Raw genomic sequence first — 22,949 nt, forward strand, 5'->3', positions numbered from 1 at the left:
CAAGCAGCAGTACAGAGCTTTTKTCTGAGCCAACACTACCCTATCTTTGCCACTACCCTGGAGCTAAGTGCAATGCTAATACTTTACTACCACCACCACCTCCAAAGCTGATCAAGCTAAGGGTCTTAAATCTATTGAATGCTAAGCAGAAAAGGAAGAGGATGTTGCTGGAGAGTCTAATAATTCAGATTCCCAGATACAGCTTACAGCACACATCTACAAATCCAGAGGACACTGAGTAGGTCTAGTGCACAGAGTGGGAAAGACAAAGATCTGAGCATGAGATGCAAGCATTATCACTCTCCACATSAGCAAATCATGCAGCGTGTTGTTACTCCTGCTCCAGTACCCCAGATCTGCTGCACTCAAGCAGCTGTATGTRCAACATGCAATCTGTGACCCTCTCCTGCTGCTAGCAGAGAACATGAGGCTGCTCAGACTAAACCTCTGATGCAGTCCCCACCAGTGCATGTACGTGTCACTCTCAGAGCAGGGAGAAGTAACTTATCTGCCCTAAGAGCAGGAAAATTTCCTGGAAGGAGAATTTTTCCAACAGTAAAAAAAACCTCAGCTAGCCCAAAAGATTAAGTGACAGCAGTAAAGGGCAAACATCTCCTCAGGCATGAAATAGTACTGCACTGATCTGGGTTGTGCCAGCAACACTGAGAGGTAGGACAAGAGAGGGTATGTCTTGGGTCATAGGAGGGAGGAAGGTCTGCAGAGGTTGGCTGAAACTGGGGAGTGTTTGAGGGCAGGGCCCTGTAGTCTGCAGTGCGATGCTGGGGCCTCCTTCCTGCTCCTTGAATCCATGGTAGATCACAGAGCAGCTGTCCAGGCATCTCAGAACGGCACTGCGCCAAAAATACATGTTCCAGTTCTGGCTGTAGAGAAGCTGATGGGAATCTCAGTCTCCCGTTCTATGCCTAAGGCTAGACACATTTACAAGGGTAAACAGGAGCACCTCATCCAGGTTTACACTAAAAGACCCCTCACATCTAGGCCCCTTCTGGTTATTTAAGTGTTTATTTTGGGTCTGCTAATCCTCCAGCACTCAGCCCACCAGACATTAGCCACAAGGACACCCTGCATACATGAGCCTGGGAGCAAACAGTCTTTGCCCACCAGTTTCTGCCCTTTATCCCTGGCAGTCACTCTTGGCAGCTGCTGGTAGCTCTGCTGTGTACACTACCCTGCTCTCRGTGCCTAGACAGACACAAGGGAACATTAACTCTCTGTATCCCACATACTTCCTGAGGGCTGCTTTTACTTACTTGCATCCAAGTAGTATTGAAATCTAGTCCTTACTACYTCTCTTCGCAAGGCAAAACATTTAAATGGTAGGTAAAAGATTCTTATTATTATTTATGTAGCAACATCAAGGAGGGACGTTTCACACCCTTTCTTCTTTGTTTCAGTATAGAGCCACTCTGCTGGACTCAGATGATTTACAGTAGCTCAGATGTTTGTTCATTGATTTCACAGAGATCTATGATCTTTAAAGGAGCATGCCTACAAAGCTGACAGCTTCTGTCCATGGAGTGGGAGGGTTCATTCTTTCGCCCCTGTCCACAGGTGCCTCCTCTAAGGATAAGCAAGTTGAAAGCTCACTCAAAAAAAATGACTGCCATTCTAYGAACTTTGCTAACAGAAATGGCATCCTGTTCTGGGACAGCAGTTCTCTCTTCCAGAAATGTTAAAAGTCAAGATCTRTTAGAAGTACATGGTGCTCCACTCTATTTAGTGATGGGAAAAGACTCACTGACCAAATCAACCTGGAAATCACACAGCTTTTAGAAATATCCCAGTAGTGTTAGACTAAATCTGTGAAGAAACTGAACTCAGACAAATACCCTGATACCTCCAACGAAGATGGGGGCATGAAGAAACAGAGTAGCAGAAATTTCTTCCCCTCCTGTAGAAACCAGAAGTGAGTATCGTTACCACTACCYGTTCCTGGGAGCAGCTAAATGATGTGCAGAGATGAAGATACTAAATGATATAAACCAGATTCTTACTATCTGAGAAGAACAAAGACATGCAAGATTTATGCAACAGTCATACAGCCAGCCCTGAATTCAAAGCAACTGCTGCATGTTTGGACTTTTCAGGACATGCTGAATTGGTGGCCCTGGCCTCCGAAGTGAGGACAGACTCAGATCACACCAGACGGAACAAGCTCAAATACAGAAGTAGTGATAAGAAAGGAAGCAAACAACCTTGTAACTAGAGATGGGCACAGCTGCACCACATATACCTAGCTGTCTGGATCCAGTAGGATCACCTATTTTCAGTTGTAAGAAAGGAAAAAAAAAAGATACAGTGAAGACCATGAAAGACCTTTGCTAGAAATACATAGTTACCAGGATATTAAGAAAAACCTTTAGTTACAGCAGTACTGGAATGCATTGCCCTGGAAAGAGCATTTCCCCAGCTGGTAAGAACCAGTCAGTCACACATCTGTCAGGAGTGTTTTAGGTACAGCTGATCCTTCTRGAGGCAGAGAGATGGACTGCCAACCTCTCAAGGACTTCGCATGGCCTGTTGGCAGGGATTCCACAATTATCTGCATCACTGCAGATACCCAAAGCCAAAGCTGTTATCTGACTCCAAGAAGGAGCTGTAAATGCACAGAGGCCCCCATTTCAAGCTCTTACGGGACAGGCTAAGGCAAGATTCAACAGTTACTTTAAGAAGCAAAAAGGCTGCAAAGGAGGATGAAGGCAAGTAGCAACTGAGGCATACCATCAATAGTCACACAGACYAGTAAAGCTTGCTGGGGACTTTCTTTGAAAAGCTGCAGACAAATAAAAGACACTAATGTGGTTGATAGCCTTTGACATCCCGCCCTAGCCAACCCCAGGGCTAGACATACTGTGCTAGGAGTATGACACTCTCTGACCTCCTAAACTCACATAGCTAGAAGCATGCACACCTCACTGGAAGGTCTATGTTACAGCCCACACAGACACTCCTGCCAACCCAGGGACTTTACATCATTGCAGATGCTTTTTAAACACACATCTCAAAACAAACAAACAAACAAACAAAAAACCCACTGTTCTTTAACCCTTGGCCCTGCAAGCACTTTAACAGGCTTCATTTTTCTTTTTCAGTCCTTCATTCTCCTGGCTTAAAGCATGTATATTCATGTGAACAGAACTAAGCAAGTGAAAAGTGATAGCTGTATCAGGGCTACAAAAGAGGCAATGGGAAAGGACCACTCCAGCCAGGGTGCCAAGTGGCACATTGACAACATGCTTCCTTTTAATTTCACACAAACTCCTTGCTCTCTCCTGTAACTGCCTCTAATCTATCAGACAGCTAAGTCAACAATACAGCCACCAGAAATCCCTAAATGAGTTTTACAAATATATTATAGTGCAATTTCAGCATGCCAACTCCCATACAGATTATGCAAACGCAGTTCACTCGATTCTTTTAGGGCACACCAACAGGCACGCTTCACCACTGCTCCCATGCAGCACAATGTGTCAAGAGCACAAGAAGAAAAATGCACTAGCCTCACACTGTTTTCTCTTAAGACCAATCTGTTCTTCTCAATTTCAAGAATAGTCAGCGGTCCTGTGCTAATCTGTGTACAGCACTTGGCACAAAGAACCTGTCTCTATGGGATCCTGGTAACTCTTTCTCATACTGCAGGGAAAGGCCCTTGAGAAGATATACAGGAGGCAATTCTATGTCATTCAAGGGAAGAAGATGGGTTCAGTCAATATTTCTGTCAGGAAAATGAACATTTATGCACTGCACAATGCTGGCACTTCCAAAATCCATTCTTGGAATAAAAGTAAAAGGATCCTGAAACAAATTAGCTTAAAAATTACCAGGTATTAAAATAAACACCTTCCTAAAGCAGACTTTTAGACCCGGATGGAGAGATGTGCCAGAAGCTGAATGAGGTCCACTAGGCTTGCCTGTTGTTAGCAATTTTTTGATGAAGGCAAGCAGCAGCCAGGATAATGGCAGAGCATAAAACCCTGAGAGAGATAGATTTGCTATGTTGGAGTTACAGCCCATTTTGGAGCTGTGAACCCTTATCCCCAGCTGGTGGCATTTATGAAAACATTTCTCACTGCTAGGTATGTAAGAGTACTTGCAATTCTGCCAAGGCTYGAAACACACTGCAGATAGTTATGGACTGGACCGTTAATTTTTTTATTTCCCCATCGTGCTTACAATTAACTTAAGTGCTGAAATGTGATGGGTTGTTCCAGGAGAAGCTTTTATCTACCAGCTGCATTTTACCACAGCAGTACATCAACTGCTGTCACCAAAACAGCAGACAAGAGGAAGAGCATCCTTATGCTCACTGTGTGTATTGCCTGTTGGCCACTGGGCGCACGGCCCAAGCGGCCAGTCAGTGTTCAGTAAACAGATGCTATGATTTGGGTATAGTCTTGATGCAGTGCTCTTTATTTAGAGGAGATCTTCTCTTCCTGAACACAGAGAAAAACCACGAGCTGCAGCTTACTTGGCACCAATTAAGTGATCAAAATCAGATACACAACCTTGGTGCCCAGAATGAGGTAAAATAGTTGTAAAGATATAGGTTATGAGCTGCTGCTCCTACTGAACTGAACAGCAAGGACAAACAAAGCTGTTATAGAAACCAAAGATGGTCTTAAAAACCTAAAAAAAACCCCAAAGCTGAAAACTCTGTAAGAAAGGTCAGAAATAAAATCTTTGTAGGAACAGCAGTAAGAAAAGCAGTAAGAAAGCATTGTGATAGATTCTTGAACATGCAACTTTTAGTCTAGATTGCCTTAACTGATGATAATAGTATACCCAACATAGATCTGAGGGAAGCAGTAAGAGGAAGAAACTTATTCCTAGACAAGAAATTCAAGTTTGCCTAGAAGATAGTTAGCTGAGGAATAAGACTGTCTAGCAAACAGATTAAGATAGGACATGTAAAAAGCCTTCTTTTCACTCCAACTTCAGAGACAGAAGCAAGCGGACTGTTCCAGTTCAAAGAAAACCTAAGCTATTTCTGCCCAAGGGAAAAATAATCAGGAGGCTTTTTCTGGTCATGGCCTAATCAAACATAGGTAGTTATGGGAGGTTTATAGAACTACCTTCACTAGTCAGATTCATGCGAGCCAGTTAGAGGATCTATGAGAGCTTGTGCTCCTCACACAGCCACCGAGGGCTTCTACAGGATATACTGATTACAGACTGTCTTAGAAAAACTCATCCTGCCTTACAGGCAGATGAAGTAAAGGAGAGCACAGATACTCCAAGAAACTAGGAGCTTGCCATGAATATCTTCCTCCTCCTTACAGCAACTAGCTAGACAAATCAAGCATTAGAAATAGACAGGCCAAGATGAATATTGCTAGTATAGCCCAGGGTCTGACACTTGCTGGAAAAAAGGACAAGGTTAACCTAGCTCATGAAGTTTTTTTTTTTTTTTAATGATCTTGTTAAAGTTGTTTTGTAAAACAAAGACAATTTCAAACTAAAGGAAGCAGCAAAGCTAAATGTCAGAACACTAAAAAGCTGGCCACAAAATAAGAGGGTGCTAAATATTTAAAGCAAGTCAAAATAATGTAAGACACACCAGAGGAAAGCCCTGCTAGAAGTGTGGGACAAAGCTATGCATTTGGAGGGGCAAATCTTAGAAGGTAAAAAGAYGAGTCTCATGACTTCTACTACGATTTAGGTAATTAAATTGTGACAACGGAAAGCTAGTTACTAATTGCACAATAGAGGTGGCGCATTGCAAACAAATGAGGCAATAATTCAGGGGTGTGAGCAGATGCAAGGAAAAGGCCAACAAATAGGAAATCCAGAACTCACCTACATGAATGACCACAGATGAAAAAAAGAAGGTCAAGCCTATTCTAAAAGAGGGAAAACCAGAACTTTTAGATATGAGCAAGAGRTCCAGAAAAAAAGATGAGCAAATARTGGTCTGATGATCTGTACTGTTTTATAATTCTTTTCTGAAATAAAGGCACTAGAACTGATATACAGTATTCAAAACACGGGTCATCACAGACTTATATAGTGGCAACCTAGCATTTCTGCTTTATTTTCCTGTTCTTTTTCTAATAATTGCTAATTCTCTATTTGCCATTTTGACTTGCTGAGCCTTGAACTAATATTTTCAGAGAACTATCATAGTGATTCCAAGAATCCTTTCCAGTATGGCAGTATCCAGCACAATTGCTATACTCTGAGAGCTATAAAATTAAATCTGCAAAAGTTTCCTCTAAAGATGTGACCAAAAGAAATAGAAGAACTGTAGGCAATTGGTTTGCCTCCAGTGACAAAAAGCGTAGTAGTAGCTGCATGCTAGGGTAGCTAGCTATCAGGGAAAGATGGGTCGTGCTTGGAAGTTTCTGAGAGACTCAACTCACGTAGGAGCTTTAGCTCTTGAGGCTTCTGCAAATCTGAAGTTGGAACACACAACTACAAGCTGCTGGATGATCCTTATAAACAGAAAATCCTGTAGTAAAAAGGGAACTTCAGCTGCAAAACGTGAGACAGTGSCTCTAAGGCTGGAGTTCCAAAACTGGTTTCAAGATAGTCTAAGTGTAGGCTACCCAAACTGCAATACAAAGTCTAGAGCTTCTCCTTTAAAGGCATTTATTTCAGAATTGACACAATCTAATGTGCAACTCAGAAGTCCTTTCATTTGGGACATAAGCATGCAGGATGCTGAATGTCCAGGTGCAGTACAGACATCAGGAGTATCTCAGAAGGCAGAAGGGAACAGACAGTTTGACTGTCCCCTAGAAACTGAGAATGCAGCTGTGTAAGTTAATTTTAGAAGAAATGTGACAGCAATGCAATTCCTACAAAGAAAGGATCATGTCTGTCCTACCAAACAGCTCAACAGAGACCTCAGGCACTGTTTGGAATCCTGTTCTTATCTGTATGGCAGAGGTCTTGGAAAAGGGGGGGGAAGACTCTAAGATGAGATCAAAAATAAGAGAATCACATGATTTCTGATATGACATGCTGAAATACTCAAGTATTTTAATTTGTTAAATTATCCCCCTTTGATACTGTTAGAATGCATCATTCCTTTAAAACTGAATCTGGGCAATGACCAGAGGTAAAACAAGATGAAATGGTTATGGCCACTACAGAAAAGATGTTTAGCTGGGGGGAAGAATCTCYGAGCTGCTTAAAGCTAATGGTTGAGCCAATTTAAAAGGCACCTGAACAGCTGGTGAGACAGCTAGAAATGCAGAGGCTACTATCCAGGGTAATCGTTAACAAGACGAGATACCTAACCTCGTGGGCATCAGATGCTTCCTGACCAAAATTGAGATGTGCAGGTTAGCTGGCCAGCAGGCAATCAGTAAAGCAAATCTGAGAGGGAGCAGACTTAGGCATGCACTGTACAAGGAAAACAGGTCAGAGATTTCTGAAAAATGGAAAGGTCTGCTGCTTGTTATTGCTCTTCTCAGAGAAAGAAATCCATGTGCATTCTTTGAAATAAACACAAAGGAACCAAAATTGCTGACTCTTAGCTMTTTCTAGCCATTTTTCCTCATAACTAACAGAAACAATCAGGGCCCAAGATAATAGCTATGTCTCTGAGAAAGGATTCCTGCCACTGTGCAGTGGTATCTCACAATCCAAAGACACTCAGGGGATGTAAAAAGGTCTTGTGTGCCTGGGAACTTAATGCTTTCCCCTGCAACTTTTTGCCTGCTTATATCCCTAAATAATCAGACCTACMGCCTCTTCAGCACCAGCTTTCCCACAGTCCAGACACTCACAGCAATAACCTCCTAACACCACAGAGGACAAATCCCTTCAGAAAGTATAGCTGGGAAGAGACTGAGAAGAGACATCTCTGTGAGAGTGACCCTGTTATCTCCACAAACATTCAGATGCTGGAGTGGCAGAAAAGACAAGACACAAAGGGGAGGCTTATTGCTGATGGCCAGATAAGAGCATTATGTTGGCTGCGTGCCTGCCATTGACACTCATGAAAGAGGTGACCTGTGCTGGCATTGCACCCATTCTCTCCAAAGGATGAGGAGGGAGGAAAAAAAAAAAAAAGAAAAAAAAAAAAGAAAAAGAAAAGGAAAGTCTTATGCTTCTTTTCCAAAGCACCTGTTGCTTTGGATCCTCTAGTTGAACTAATCACAGTATGCATAACAGCAAGCTGGAGAACTACTTGTCCACTATGCCTGCCCTCTGAATCAAACAATACGTACCCTTTCCTGACAGCTCTAGACTGAGCCTGCTGGCTATACAGATAGGATATATCTGCACAGTGCTACTGAAGATTTAGGCAACAATGATGCCACACTCTCTTGGGGTCACGAAGTTGTTCAYTATGGCTTCCCCTCTCTCTCTAATTTTCTCTTTTGGTGTATTTCTGTGTAAATATCTGCTGGATCCATAATGGAAATATCTCCATGCTAATTTCTGCAGTGCTTGGAAGACACCATTGCTCAATACCTAAAAATCCCTGTGTGAGGATTTAGTGCTCCCAAGTGCCTCTAGGACATCAAACGTTTGCAAAGCTATTAGCTCTGATGGGTTTTTGAATAAGGCTCAGGGAAGCCACTCGCTTAGTATTTCTCATAAGGAAAAGGTATCTCTGACCTGGCAGAATAAAAATTGCTTAGAAGGAGGAGGGGAAGAAAGTTCACACAGCCCACATTCTCTGCAAGCAGGGAAATGAGATTTGATTTACGCTGTGATTCTGAGGTGTGTTCAATTTCAGCCTGAATTTCTACYGCATAAATTCAGCTTGGCTGAGCAGTGTCCCCATTAGAGGCTGTCCAAAGCAATAGAAGGTGATGCACACGATTTTTGAAGCCGCAGGTTCAAAGCCTCGGTGAGGTATTTTTAGTATATTKTTGCATATGCAGCCCACAAATGTGGGTCTTCCAAGAAGTCAGAGGAAGACAATATAAAAAAGCAATTAGATACAGTGCATACACAGCTCCTTATTGCTGCCAATTAATCAATTTATTTATTTTGCTCACTAGTTAATTTCCTCTTATTACACGGCAGAGAGAACAACTCTGAATCTGTTTTCTGTGTTTCAAAGGGATTAGATGAAAAGCAGAAGTCACTCACTAAAAGGAGTTAAGGGCTTCAGTTCAGGGATTAATAACTCAGCTGCTTTTCCTCCAGATTTTTAAACCACTAATTTGTACTGCATCAACTGGTAATTTTATTTGCATAACTATTTTTGTTTTAATAGGAATCTTAAATGCTGCTCTGCCGAAAATGCTGATGCATTGCTCTCTTGATACTATTCCTATATCTGAATTGTTGCCTCTATTAAAAGTGTATTTCATGCTTACTTAGCAAACTTCTTAAACTGCACCTTATAGTTATGCGCACAAGTTCAAGTTGTACTTGACTTTTCCAATCTATTGTGTACGAGTCGAGCAGCCCACTGAGGAATTCAGCATCAGCCTGGGTGGAAGCTTCAGACCACTTTTTTCTGCATCTCTAACTTAGTCTCATTTCAAAGAAGCTCTAGAAAATTTGAAGGCTAAGGGGTTTGGCCCTGTGGTTACACTCATAAGGTGGGGTAAACCATAGCGGTCCCTTCTCAGCCTATGTTAACAAAATACATTTTCGTACCACACTCATCCTGCTGATAAAATAGGCGACAGAAGAGGAAGGGTGGTGCATCTAAAACAAGAGGAAATCTTCCTGATTCTTCTCCACGTTTAACGGGCTCTTGACCTTATAGTTCTGAGAACCATTCACGCAGGAGAGTTTACAGCAGAAGGCTGGGGTGCTGTAATTTAGCCCAAACACTTCCCCCATCTTGGGATGCACAAACAAAACTCAATTTTTTAGGTTGAAAATTTCAGTGTTGGTATATTAAGGTTTTGAGTTTTGTTGCAAATCTACAGTGGCCTGAACTGGTCTGACCCAGGTAAGATTATTCCCTCCATATGCTTGTTTAGGGACTGACTTGTGACTGTGCCTTTTGTTTGGTGCATTTTTATAAATGGTAATAAGTAGAGCTGTTCACTTGATTTACTGCTTCTAGGCGACAACTGCCAGCTACAGTCAGCTCAGAGGGAACAGGAGGGCAGGACTGGCAGCAGCCACAGGATACATCAGAATAGCAAGCGAGGGCCGTATATCAGGAAAGTTGCCACTCTTCTTTCTCTCTAAAACATGTCGAGGGCACTAATTAGCAGGGTATCCAAGGCAAACAAAAGCTAAGAAGAAAGAGGACGTCTCTAGCGCTCTGTTAAGGTCCGATCCAAAGACGACTACTGAGGCTTTAAGAGCCTGCTGAACCACCCCAGTCACATGAGTCCCCCAAAACTATCTGATGTTCAGGAAGAATTCAAAGATCACAAGAGCTGCAGAACGGAGACAGCTAGAAAAAAAAAATAGTGACCTACTTTATATTCTACCATCATATGTTGAAAAACAGAAGAACACAAAATGCCAGAAGAGGCATATGCCTCCAGTAAAGGAAAACTCCCAAACGTGTGTGCTGTCAGCAGCATGATGGCATGTGGCCACCACACAGAAGAAGCAAGGGCAGAGGAAAACCTAGGCTCAATAACATGCCAGGACAACAACTCCAGACCCAGACAGAAGGAAACATCAGGTGCTACATATAGTAAGAGAAGTCTGAAATCTGAAATGTCACTCACCATTACCCTAAAGGACATTAAGATCTGTCAGGAGGTGGCACATAGCACCAGAATGATCTAATCACATTTTCAAGTAACAGAGAAGGGAGGGGTATGATCTTAAATATTTTGTGGATATTTTCTGCAGCATCTTTTCTGTACTACGTAAAAAGAGACAGGGCAGAAGAACCTGCAGTGGTCTGTGAGAACACGTGGGTACACTACATAAGATTACTGGGGTGGCACTCCAGAGTCTTCATTCACTTTTTCATGATCTGTTCAGAGCTGAAAAAACAAAGCTTTTTGTGAGAGTGCACGGAGGTGCTTTTTTGTTTTCATTCTTTTCATTTTAAAAGGGGAAAGCTATCAAAATAAAAGCTCTCACTCTCTCTCAAAATTCTGAAATTGTTTGGGTTTGCATCATTTGTTTTCTAAACAGATGCCAGGATCAAACCAGCTGAACATTTTTCTTCAACTACCCTAACCTGGCTTTTTCTGAACACATCACAGAGGAAAGCTCTCCCTAAYGTACATAAGCTCAGATCACACTGAGTTATGAGCTCTTGTATGAAAAGCACTGCAGCTTCAATCTAGGTCTCACAACAGACCAGGGGATCCTCTTGCCTCCATCTTAAAACTGTTTCACTCAGTTGAAGGATTTCTGAATAAGGATGAGGGACAAGGCTACCCCCCAAATGGACACTGTACATAGACAAGGCTACAAATTTCTTGTTCAGACAACCAACTTCCTAGTGAGCGATTAGGATAAGAGTGGTCAGCAGTCCCAGGACAGTGACCGATTTCTTTATGCTGAGACATCTGCTGTGACATTAACTGCCTAGCCCTATTACTTACTAGTATAGCATTACTCATTCCTGCTCCTGAAACATCAACATACCAAATCATGACAGACCCTTTTTAGACTCAAGCAGTGCTGGAATATTATCCCTCTGAGCACTACTGAGAAAGGAAAGCTCAGCAAAACTGGATGACATGGGGAACTGTCATCAGCTGAAGATAATAAGTCTACACCATGTTAATATTCTGCAAAGTGTGTCATAGGCTTAGGTATCTGCAAAGAAGGCTGAGATGAGGCATTACTGTAGCTTTCTTTTTATTCTTCTRAGAAGAGGAGTCTAGCCCAGCAACAGACTTAAGTTTCATTTCTTTGCCTAAAAAGTGACTGGTAGGTGGTACTGTAATTAAATAAGTCCATCACTTGAAATAGAAAAGCACATCCTTATAGCTGAGGTGAGAATTAAGAGTCTGTAGTGAGATGCTTCCATCAAATAGTTAGTTTTCAGGAACATCAGCTACTTGGTAGAAATTTTCCAGCAAAGAAAGTAGTTACCAAGCAGGCTGGATTCAGAAAACAAAATATAGAAAGGAAATCAAAGTTCCATCATGATTGCCTTGGCTCCTTCACAAATCTGTATTTCTGCTTCTTTTAGCTGGGATTTTTCTCCYGTCCTGCTGCTTCAAGACATTAAACAAAAAGAGCACTCACTGCAAACAAAATGAGGCCTAAAAAAGTCTACAGTGTAACTCATGACTACTTACTTTAAGTAAGATGGACAGAAACTACAGATATGGTCATGCAAAGCTCCGTCTAGATCCACATTCTGTGTTGCATCTTGTCACCATTACTACTTCACTGATAGACCTTAGTGGGAGAACRACAACTAACATTTTGTGCAAGTCAGACAGATGTCTGACTCCAGAAAACCACCAGTATGATACAGCTGAGCAAAGGCAGGTATCTAGGTTTGGGGAGAAGTATGTGTTTTCCAGTGTAGATGAATGGAAAGGGAGACTTGGTCTCTAGCTAACTGAACACAACCTTCCTTTAAACACTCAGAAAGAAAACTGCTGTCAGAAATGACAGAAATCTGAAGGTAGGCTCTGTGTGACCTCCATATTCACATAATGATTGCTTTGTGCTGGGTTTAGAACACTAATTTTGACAGAAATAGGAGAAGTCAGCAAAGGACAACCCAATATTTAAGTGAAAAGACTGGCATCTTGCAGGAGAAGCAATGGTTTGCTATCTAGGGTACTTGCTTCACAGATGTTAAAGATATATAACCAGTAGGGAGCTGACAGCAGTTTCCAGAGAAACCATGCAGAATTACCATGATATCACTGATCCTGGCTTGGCACTGTACTAAACATGTTCACATGGCTCAGAGGCAGCTCGGACTACGGGCAGAGCTGGCTCACTTCTGTCTGCACAGACCCTTTCAGAGTCAGTATAGCACTTGCCAGCCAAAAAAAAAAGTTAGCTGGGCTTGTGATGCCAGTAATCCTCTCTGCTCCCAGATCATAGAATCAGTAAGGTTGGCAGGGACCTCTGGAGATCATCTAGTCCAACCTCCCTGCTCAGCAGGGTCACCTAGAGCATGTTAGACAGGGTTGCACCCAGGCGGGCCTTGAAGATCTCCAGAGAAGGAGACTCCACAACCTCTCTGGGCAGCCTGTGCCAGTGCTCTGTCACTCCCACAGGGAAGAAACTCCCCCTCACATTTAGGCGGAACTTCCTGTGCTTCAATTTCTGCCCATTGCCTCTTGTCCTGTCACACAGGGCAACTGAAAATAGTTTGCCCTGTCCCCTTGACACTCTCCCTTCAGGTACTTGTACACATGGATAAGATCCCCCGCCAGCCTTCTCTTCCCCAGGCTGAAGAGGCCCAGCTCTCGCAGCCGTTCCTCATAGGGCAGGTGCTCCAGCTCTCAGATCATCTTCGTAGCCCTATGCTGGACTCTCTCCAGTAGCTCCATGATGCTAGATGTCATTGCCAGAAAGATGCTATGTCCTTCTCAGAGTCACATTTAATTGCGGGCCATGTCTCAGATCTGATTGGTCATTAGTGGGATATGAGCAGGCCCATGCCATCACAAGTAGGAGGGAAAGCACTAGCAAGAAGCTTTCCACCTTTATGGGGTCTGCATTGTATAGCACAGCCCCAACCCTGCATGACCTGAGAAGTCGAAGTCCAAGAGTAAGATTGTATGATTGTTGGTTTTTTTTCCCCATCCCATCCAACTCAAATATAATCTGCTGAATTACAACTATTGAGGAAAAGCCACTTGGGAAACTAGGCAGGTTTTGTCCATAAATAAACCTTAAGCATAATATTTAATTAGTGGGATTCTGTACACAGTAACATTTAGTGGCAAGCTTTCCAATTACAAGACTCAGCCAGTCTCCTACAAACTGCCTCTTATTCTCCAGATTTTAATGACATATTAGCAGATTTCCCATACTTATTGTCCTCCTTCCAGAGGTCATTCTAGAGTAATTTGTGCTTTCATGGAAGAGAAAAGCTTTCTAGTTTACAACTACCACTGATGTAACTGTGACACAATTGCAAAGATTTTTGCAAGCGGTGGTTGCTGGGCTGCATTAGCTTATTTTAGAAAYCCTAGATACTTTGAAACAATGAGCTAGCCTGCTTCATCAGCTTCTCATCAGAGACTCTGGAATATGCTTTCCCTGTTAGCAACTCCTGCTCTGAAGAAGTACTAATGGCAAACTTAAATCTGTGGTTTGTGAAAGAAAAGTTCTTACAAACAGGTACTTAGGTAAATGCAAAATCAAGGCTAAGAGTTAATATCCTTGCACAGGACTGCTCTCATGTCAGCTGAACTGATGCTGCTGCTGAACCAGCATGTGTGCTAGCAGTTCTTACCTCCTGGGGAGCTTATTAGTGCCTTAACTAAGCTACGAGAAAATCCAAGAGGCTCTGACTAAAGCAGAGGAATTGACTTACAGCCTGTGGCATTTGGCCATTGCAGCTCCTTCGCCAGTTCCACCTCCGGACATYCTCCTGCTTGCTCTCTTTGAATGACACCTATTAGCTCCTGACCATTCCTGCTGCCTGCCTCAGATCTCCCCTGAAGATAGGAAGAGTGACACACATAGATGCCTTTTTCTCCTTTTAAAATATTTGCCTCTGAGCTTCCTGGTGTGGACAAGAAATTTGAACTTGCTSTCTTAACACTCAAGCATCAACTATTAGTGAGTCAAAAAAAAAAAAAATCCACATCTCTTCCTGCTGAGCAGATGAAGCACCTTTAGCTCAGCAGCATTTACTCTCCTGCTCTGGGAGACATGGAGACTGCACAGCACAATTTGCTTCCCACTTTGAAATCATGACAAATTGGGTCGTTGCTACTTTTGGGAAACAGCTGCAGCTCCAGCTAGGAGGAGGAAGGTAGAAAACAATCAGTCTGTTACAGCAAGATACTACCAGCGAGGAGGGACACTGGCAATCTCTGAAGGCAAGAGGTTTCTCCAAAAGAAGCTCCAGATTAAGTTTGGTTGCCTGTTCCCATTTGCATGAGAAGTTGACTCCAGGAAAGGTTAGTCAAAGCCACATAACCATTTATAATTAGCACAGTACTTTATAGCCTGCCTCCTTTTAAGAATCCCAAGTAGAGCCGAGGTGACTGAGTATTAGAAAGCTTAGGCTAGAGTTTAAGACTATTGTTACAAAGTACAGTGCTAAAAATTCAGCTTTACAAAAATGATAAAAAAGAAGTTTGCATGGTATCTGTATGCACTAGGCACCTGGCAGCAGTTGCTGCCTATTGTTCCCAAAATTTCACAAGGGATTTAATAAAAAAACCCAATCTGAAATTTTATAAAATGCAAATTGAATCATGCATTTGCACAAGCCAGCTGYTGACAACTCTTCCTTTAATCACAGATGTGGAAAGTTGTAATTTAATCTTTATAAATACAGCCTGTTTTGATCACGCTGTTGCAATCCTCTGCGGAGCTCTCTCTGTCCTATGCAGGCGCTTAGCGGTGATGGCAATCTATAACACTGCTTTGCGCTTACACTGCAGCCTTCCTCAGCAGATCACACAGTGCTTTTCAGACACTGCCTACCTCCCCAAGGGCTCCATCTCAGCAGCTCTCTCGCACAGGAGGACACAGGGCAAGATTTGCTCAAGGCAGCACCGTGACAGCTAGGGAAGAATTCATTACCCTAGCCCGCAGCCCCTTCCTCTAATTATTATAATTCCTCTAATTTTCCAATATAATCAGTAACAAATATAAAACAAATCTACGAGGCAGCTGCTTTCTTTCTTGCAGCAACTRTTTTCTGAAATACACACACCTGGAGTACAGGATGAGCACTGGAATTAGAGCAACAGCTTTTCTCCACAGTATGGAATGGGAGCTTATTACCAAGTTACACCAATAGCTCTTGCTCAGCACATGCCCTGTTTTGATCCAAGTTAAGCTCATAATTCATATTCCCTAGTCTTGCCTCAGTAGTCCCAGCACAAAAAACTAACTAGTCCCAGAAGACTTTACCCTATTGCAATTAATAGCGAACAACAGCTCAGGAAGACAGTTGTTCTAAAACAAGTCCCCAGCCCAGTGGTCACCTGGGCTGCAAGTTTTCAGGAATTTATCAATCCCTGTGATACTCTGCTTGTGAGAGTCAGGGAAGCAGATGAAAACAAGCCATGAGAATTGAATGAAGGTAAGCCTTGCTTTGAAGTTTAACAGACTTACTGTTACCAGTTTGTATCTTTGAGATAGTCTTTAATCTACTCAGAAAGACAGCTCAAAAAAGTCTTAAGAAATGAGATATGCCTAAGCACTTACAATGTGCAAAGGGCAGAAAGACTCCTCTACTCCAGGAACAGTTGAGGCGATCCAGGGTCACACTGCCCATCATATAGAGGCACACAGCAGCTACTGTCACTAACCAGTCGGCAGGGTGCTAGGACACATTTGTGCCGAGCCCAAGAGAACTGTAGAGTTTCTCACATTTCTTAGCTGAGATTTTTGGGACTGAATTAGGACACTCTAAGGGCCTACTACATATTGCCTCCCCACTCTAATRACACGTACTTCAGTGCATTCTGCATATTAATAAAGGGTGCTTCACAGAAAGTCACCAAAAAGTGAGCTCCACAGCTCACTTCCAGCTTCAAGGCTCCTTGTAAAGCTCACAGTCCTTGAAGCCTCTTCAGACCCATTCATCCTGCCACACTGCATAAAGCAGTCTAAGATATTAGTCAGATGCAGAGACATTTCTCTGGTAAACCAAAAGAAGAGGAAGGTTTAAACCAGAAAACCCCCATTAGCTAGGCAACTAGCAGGATGTCTTCAGGAGAGCGCCTAAATACATAGACTCCTATAAMCCAACGATTCAAATCTCAACTAGGGCAGCTCAGCTCTTCCTGTTTAAGCAATACATTCTGTTTCAAGCTATTTATCATGAGTAGGTGTCTGTAATGAAACCMTGAAACTCAACATTCTCACCTAATTGGCAAAGACGCAAAGAATTAAAATTAGGGTTTTGCTTTGGTGTCCCCTTAACTGGAGTTTCACATACCTACTGCTGCATGCAATATTGCACTAGCAAGCTTGATACTTTCTACTCCAAAGCCCATTGCATTTCAGAAGTGAAGCAGCATTACATCCAAACCATTTAAAATTATTCCTGAAGCCCTCAGAACATGCTAYACTGATGTAAGAGATTAGGAGGAATTATTATAGTAGTACTTAGCACTGATGGTACTCAGCATTTTAAAAGCAGTCAATCACATACATTCCAACAGGCTTTTAACTCTTAACACTACTGCCAGCAGTGCTAAAAATGGACAAAGCATTTTGTAACCGGTAGTGGATTTGCCGATAGTTATGGAAACTGGGTTAAGTTGAATAAACCATGACAGCTGTGGTTCACAGAATAGTTCAGGGTATCTAAAAACTATTGCAGAGTTTTGTGACTTTCTGTACAAGTCACTGACGGAAGCTCCCTGTGCTGCACTTTGGATTAGTCCCTCAAAGCCCCACCTGGTAACAGAAGGCCATGCAGCACTGAAGAAAAGTAGATTCAACAACTGGAGTATGATAAGAGCTCAACCAAAGCAAGACAGCCTTCTGAGATTGCCTGATCAAAACTGGATTGCAGCTACCTGAGTTCTAAGGGTTTTAAAGTGTGGAACAAGCCACGTGGTACATATATTTGTCATAACTTCAAAAGCAATACAGTTGTTCCACTCTTCCACTACAATCTGTTCTGTCTCAGCACTTTTTATCTGCAGTTACCAGACTAATACACACAGTACAGGTGTTCACAAGTCTTTTACACTGAACATTATACCACGCCCAAACCTGAGCTACCTAGTCTCTGCTGCAGCTGTGAARAAAGAGACTTCCATCAGAAAAGCACATAAATATTTCCAACTAGCAAGCATCWTAAGTCTTACATGTCTGCCATTTCAGTTATGCACATTTTAAGAGCCTTGTAGAGGAGATCATATGGAGAACAAGTGCCAAGGAGAAAATGAGACCTTAGTGAGCAATTTACYTGTGTAATTCTCCAGCAAACTGGCACAAGATTTGCTTGGCATACAAGGCACTGCAGGACATTCCTGCTCTGAGGAGATTTCACCAAAGCAGTATTGCATTCCCCTCGCTTTAGCCTCTCTAAAATAGTTGCACAACATCACTACCAGGCAGAGAGCTGCCTTCTTGCRTACAGCTCTTCTTTCATATCCAGAAAAGGCAAATGTGAGACCCCATCCAGATCACTCCTGCCCTGTATCATCAGCTCTTCTATCTGTCTGTTTCTGCTCTTTTGGAGCAACTCCTGTGTGGCTTTCTCACCACCTTGACCCCCGTTTTCGCTAACTGCTTCTGATGTTGTGAGCATCTCAAGTCAGACAGCACAGAGAAAGTCTACTGCTTTTATGTATTAAGTATAAGGCAATCCAGTCATCTGGAGAGCACAGATAAGCCATTTTACAGAAGGTTATTCTGCCTTTTGACTTGGGAAGGGACCCAAACATCTTTTGAAGACTTGGGAATGATCACTTGCATGGGAGAGCTAAAACTACATGACAGTTAATGGCATGTCTTTGACAGTCCAGCATCTTTCAATTCTGCTCACATGTCCTGCCAAGAAGCTGCAAGTCTTGAGAGGGAGAATACTATATAAACATAAATTAACTCTGAAGCCAGATTTAGCCAATTAGCAAATGAAGGGGAGAGACCAATAAAATACCTTTCACTAAAAGACACCTTCTCTGCTTTGTGGTGAAGGACCTACGGCAAGCTTAAAATAACTAAAAGCTGGGAAGGATTATGAGTTTACTTTGGCAAACAGACTCTACAGAGTAGCACTGACAAGGATCACATAGCRTTTATAGACTGAGAAGGCTCATAGTCCTTAGTCAATACCCTGGCATTTGTCTGACTCTGGGGATCTCCCATTCACTTCCAGGAAGCTTTCAAAATGGAGCACTTGCATACTGTTGCCATCTCACGAAGAGCGTCTGATGGGAAAAAAAGTAGTGTTGGACCTATACAGCATAACCCAGGCACACTCCTAACTCAAGAGAGTATAGAAAGAAAGGCCTTCATATCAGAAGTTCTGGGGAGAACACTGGATAAAACAYACAATAGTTAACAAAGCAGTACCATAAAGCCTTGTGAATATACCCCCCTAGAGCACAGGTCTGTATATTAAAACTACCATTCCTGAAGACSTTTAGGATTGAAGATTGCAACGGCAGTAGCTCATTAACAACCTTCCTCCACTAAAATCAGTCCCACGTTCACCATTTTCACGGGCCTATGAAGCTCTTCAGCATGTAATAATGTTAACATTAATGCTTATAAGTAAGAAAAAATACTTAAATGACAGATAAAAACAAATGGACATTAGTGATTAACAAGGAAATAAAGCTTTCAATAGGATTAGGAAAGAACAAGACAGAACAAAACTTCTCTCAGTTGATCTATTTTAAGGATATTAAAAATAAATACAAAAATAAAAAAAAAATCCAAAACACGAGCAGGTGCTGGAACAGTTCACACAGGGTGAAGTAAGAGTCCACAAACTAAGTAAGTTCAAGTGAAGCAGAACAAACTCAGAGCAGTTGGAAAATCCCCCTTAGACAGGACTATGTCAAAGCCATGCTTGATTAATGGGGGATGCTCAGGTACCACAGAGGAGTATGAACAGCCATATGAGAATCTCGTCACTGACTAGTTTCTGGGAAAGAATGCTTCATAAATAAAAATTAAAAAAAAAAAAGAAAAACAGTTTGGTTCTCATTATTATAAAAACAAATCCTCCCAAAAAAAGAAGTACTAGTCTCCTGAAACTGCTGAAATAACAGCTCAAAGGAGGGAATGACCAGTCCCAAGCATAACATCTGTGTGTTGATACAAAAGTTCAATTTTAAGTGTCAGCATAAAAAGCTTCAGTGAGGTACACTTCAGAAAACAGGACAGGAGACAGGACAGAAAAGGAGGATGGATTTGTGTAGCAAATAGCATTTGTGGAGAGAAGAGGGAAAGGGATTTAAGTGAGCATAGTGACCATGCATGCAGAGACAAAAGGTAGAGACGGAAGGAAAGAAAGGACAGAGACCAGGCCAAAAGGCAAGCTTGACCCCCACATACTGGATAACTAACAGAATGAAACAACAAATTCAATTACTCTACTTGATCTCAGCCATCTRCCGCTCGCTATCTATCACCTACCTACCACGTGGTATGGCCACCAATGGAGGGGAAAATGTGGTCCAAACACAGACCTGAGCTTACTGGCTCATTAGAAGTAGAAGCAAGTTCTCTCCATCTCTTTCCTGCTTATGCAGTAAATTGCAGAAAGTCAACTAAACATCCTCAATGACGCCACACAGTCTCTCACAACAGCAACATCTCCATCATCCTCCACAGTTCAACAGGGCTTGTTATTGTTTTGCTGTATTTGATGTCCTCCCTACATTGGGAGAAAGTATGAAGAAGAGAGGGGAAAAAAAAAAAAGAAATCTGTCTTTCAACTTCCTAATCATCTTCCTCAAAATGCTCCATGCATCAGCACCGATTTTATTATCTGCCTGCTGCTTGAGATTTTATTTAAAGAATAGCACACAAGAAGAAAGGATTAAATCTGACCTCACCGAACTGCTGCTGAGGGACGAATACTACACAGAGCTGACAGCAGAAAAAACTCCTTTCCTTTTTCAGACTACTTAAATGCTATGCAAAAGTCTCCCCTATCCAAGTTCCCATTTTAAACTGCACTATCAAGGGCTTTTCTTTTTCAGRGGCCTGAGTTGATGCAATCAGTATATCATCAATGAGGATTTATAACACGAACCACTATAGAGCATAACTGTGGGTACAGTGACTCTCAGAGGCGGAACAATACATAAAAATTGAGCAAATTAAACCAGTGTTCTTCCAGCTGGCTCTACCAAGAAGAGAATAAAAAGCAGTAGGAGTCACATTTCTTCTCTGCATTAGTGCAGCATTCAAACCAAGGCTTTGGGGTGTTACCTAAACACTTGATTACAGATCAAGTACAATAACACATGGAAAGGTTAGCGGGAAGCAAGGGAGGGCATCAAGTAATGACCAAAATGAACTATAGAGAAAAATGTGGTCAGGACTTTTTAATAGATAGAAGCATRAGTTCTATCCTTGAGCAAGGCAACTTAGGCGTCTGTCCCAAACAGCGTACCCAATTTCTGTCCTGGAAGGTCCACAAATGCTGACTCAGCTTTGTCTGGGAGGTTCAACTCAATCTGCATTGCAGCTCTGTACTTTGTCCACCACAGGCTCCTGCAATCATTCACYTCTCCGAGAGTGATTAACATGCAACTTCAATATTGTATTTTGGGAAGCAGGTCATCTGTTCTCTTCCTGAGACCATGCATGGGAGCCTCTTTTCAAGAAGCCACATTTACACATTTATGCAATACAAGCAGGACATAAAGAGAGGAAATCAAGCTAAATTAAGGAAGAAAAACCTAACCCTACTACCCTCTTTATTAGAGCCTTCTCTTTTCAAAATCTGTTTAAAACAGCTGTTCAGGACACTGAATTCAATTACCCTAGAAAATTTCTACTAACCATTTGCCTAATATCACAGCAAATCAAGCTAAGTTTAACATTTCTCTGACAATTAAGCTTACTGCCAAGAACTTCCTACCCCTGCCTAAACACTAGTATTCTCAGGGTCCTTAACCACACTTGCTGACAGTGCTACATCTTCTCCCCACCCCCATCATCCTCTGTTCCCTCTATATTCRCTGGACCAAGTTGCCTGCATGTGGTGGTAAGACTGGCTAAGGCCAGCCTTCTTTCTCTCCTCACCTACACCCCACACTCAAGCAAGGAGTAAGCTAGYCCCATCTTCATCCCTCAAACTTCTGCAACATCACCACCCCCAGTAAGCAAAGTGCTCTAATATGCCTATACTCACAGGTCACAATGAAGAAAAAAAAAAACCACCACACATCTGGCTTACCTGATCTTCGGAGAGCTGCGATATGTGATTCACTGCAGCATAAGACTCTATCTTCGGGTTGAAGTGATTGATGATGGCCCTGAAACAAAGACATTTTCACAGGTCTCAGGAACAGCCTATGGATGCAGCAGAAATTCCTCACCCACCTGAGCCAGTGCACATGGAGCCACAGTACTCCAAGCAATACTTCCTCCCTCTGTGTATTATATTGCTTGCTCTGCCAAAGGTACCTCCCTGCTGAGAGGCCTGTGTTGATTCAGTCACATGCTTATTGGAAACTGCAAACACTAGCACTGCCCTAAGCGTGGGTGCATTTGTCACAGCAGATGTGGGGCTGGGCTCCAGGCTGTGCCAAAGGGAATTACTGTCAGGTTGGGAACAGGCTGCAAATTGCTCAGTGTTGTAGCAGAGACACAGTGAACTTGGAAATCCCAGCCATATCCTACTCAAAAAGAGCAGCTCTTGATTCGTTCTAAAACCAGTACTGCATGATACTTTGCCCTAGGTGACTTTGTTGCCTGTTGTATAGAAGCTGACAGTTTATTCATGTTGATCTCCAGTCTGGTTTGAAATTCTGTAGTCAGCTGTTACCTGTAGTGATCAATCATTTCAGCCACTACTTTAACTTCTTCCATAATGGCTTTAGCCCTCAGCTCCCTTTAGATCATTAGAGATAATGCATGCACTCACTTCGTGTCCCAAGCACAGTAGTAGGAACACTGATCAGCCCTACCTCAMTGCTGCATTTCTCTCACTGACTGCACCAGCACACTTCCCTTCCCTTCTAGCAGGATCAAGACATGTCTGGGAAATCCACAATGCAAACTAAAATAAAAAATTAAAATAAATAAATACAACAAACTTCTGCTGAAGTATTTCCTCAGCCTCTACTCTACTTTTCAGGTGCAGTTGAGAAGACAAATGGCAAGACAGCAAAGTCTCCTCAGGCTAGATTTTGCTGCTAGCCTACTTGGGGCAGTACTCATGAGACCCAGTGCGGAGGCAAGGGCTCATGATAAGAAGAGCCCGTGTCAGTGCTCGGCAC

General features: G+C 42.5%; 1 protein-coding gene across 2 annotated transcripts in view; it reads right to left on the reverse strand.

Annotated features, from left to right (window-relative positions):
• ARMH3 (armadillo like helical domain containing 3) overlaps positions 1 to 22,949 on the reverse strand; it is a 133,802-nt gene that overhangs the window by 14,619 nt on the left and 96,234 nt on the right. For both annotated transcript variants that reach the window (XM_085306399.1, XM_085306398.1), the window contains exon 24: positions 21,905 to 21,983. In XM_085306399.1, the coding sequence (XP_085162525.1) occupies positions 21,905 to 21,983 (79 nt within the window). The remainder of the gene's footprint in view (positions 1 to 21,904; positions 21,984 to 22,949) is intronic.

Source organism: Rhea americana, unplaced genomic scaffold (assembly GCF_003343005.1).
Source record: "Rhea americana isolate MKP2758 unplaced genomic scaffold, rheAme1 scaffold_24, whole genome shotgun sequence".
In the NCBI taxonomy this organism is placed as follows: Eukaryota; Metazoa; Chordata; class Aves; order Rheiformes; family Rheidae; genus Rhea; species Rhea americana.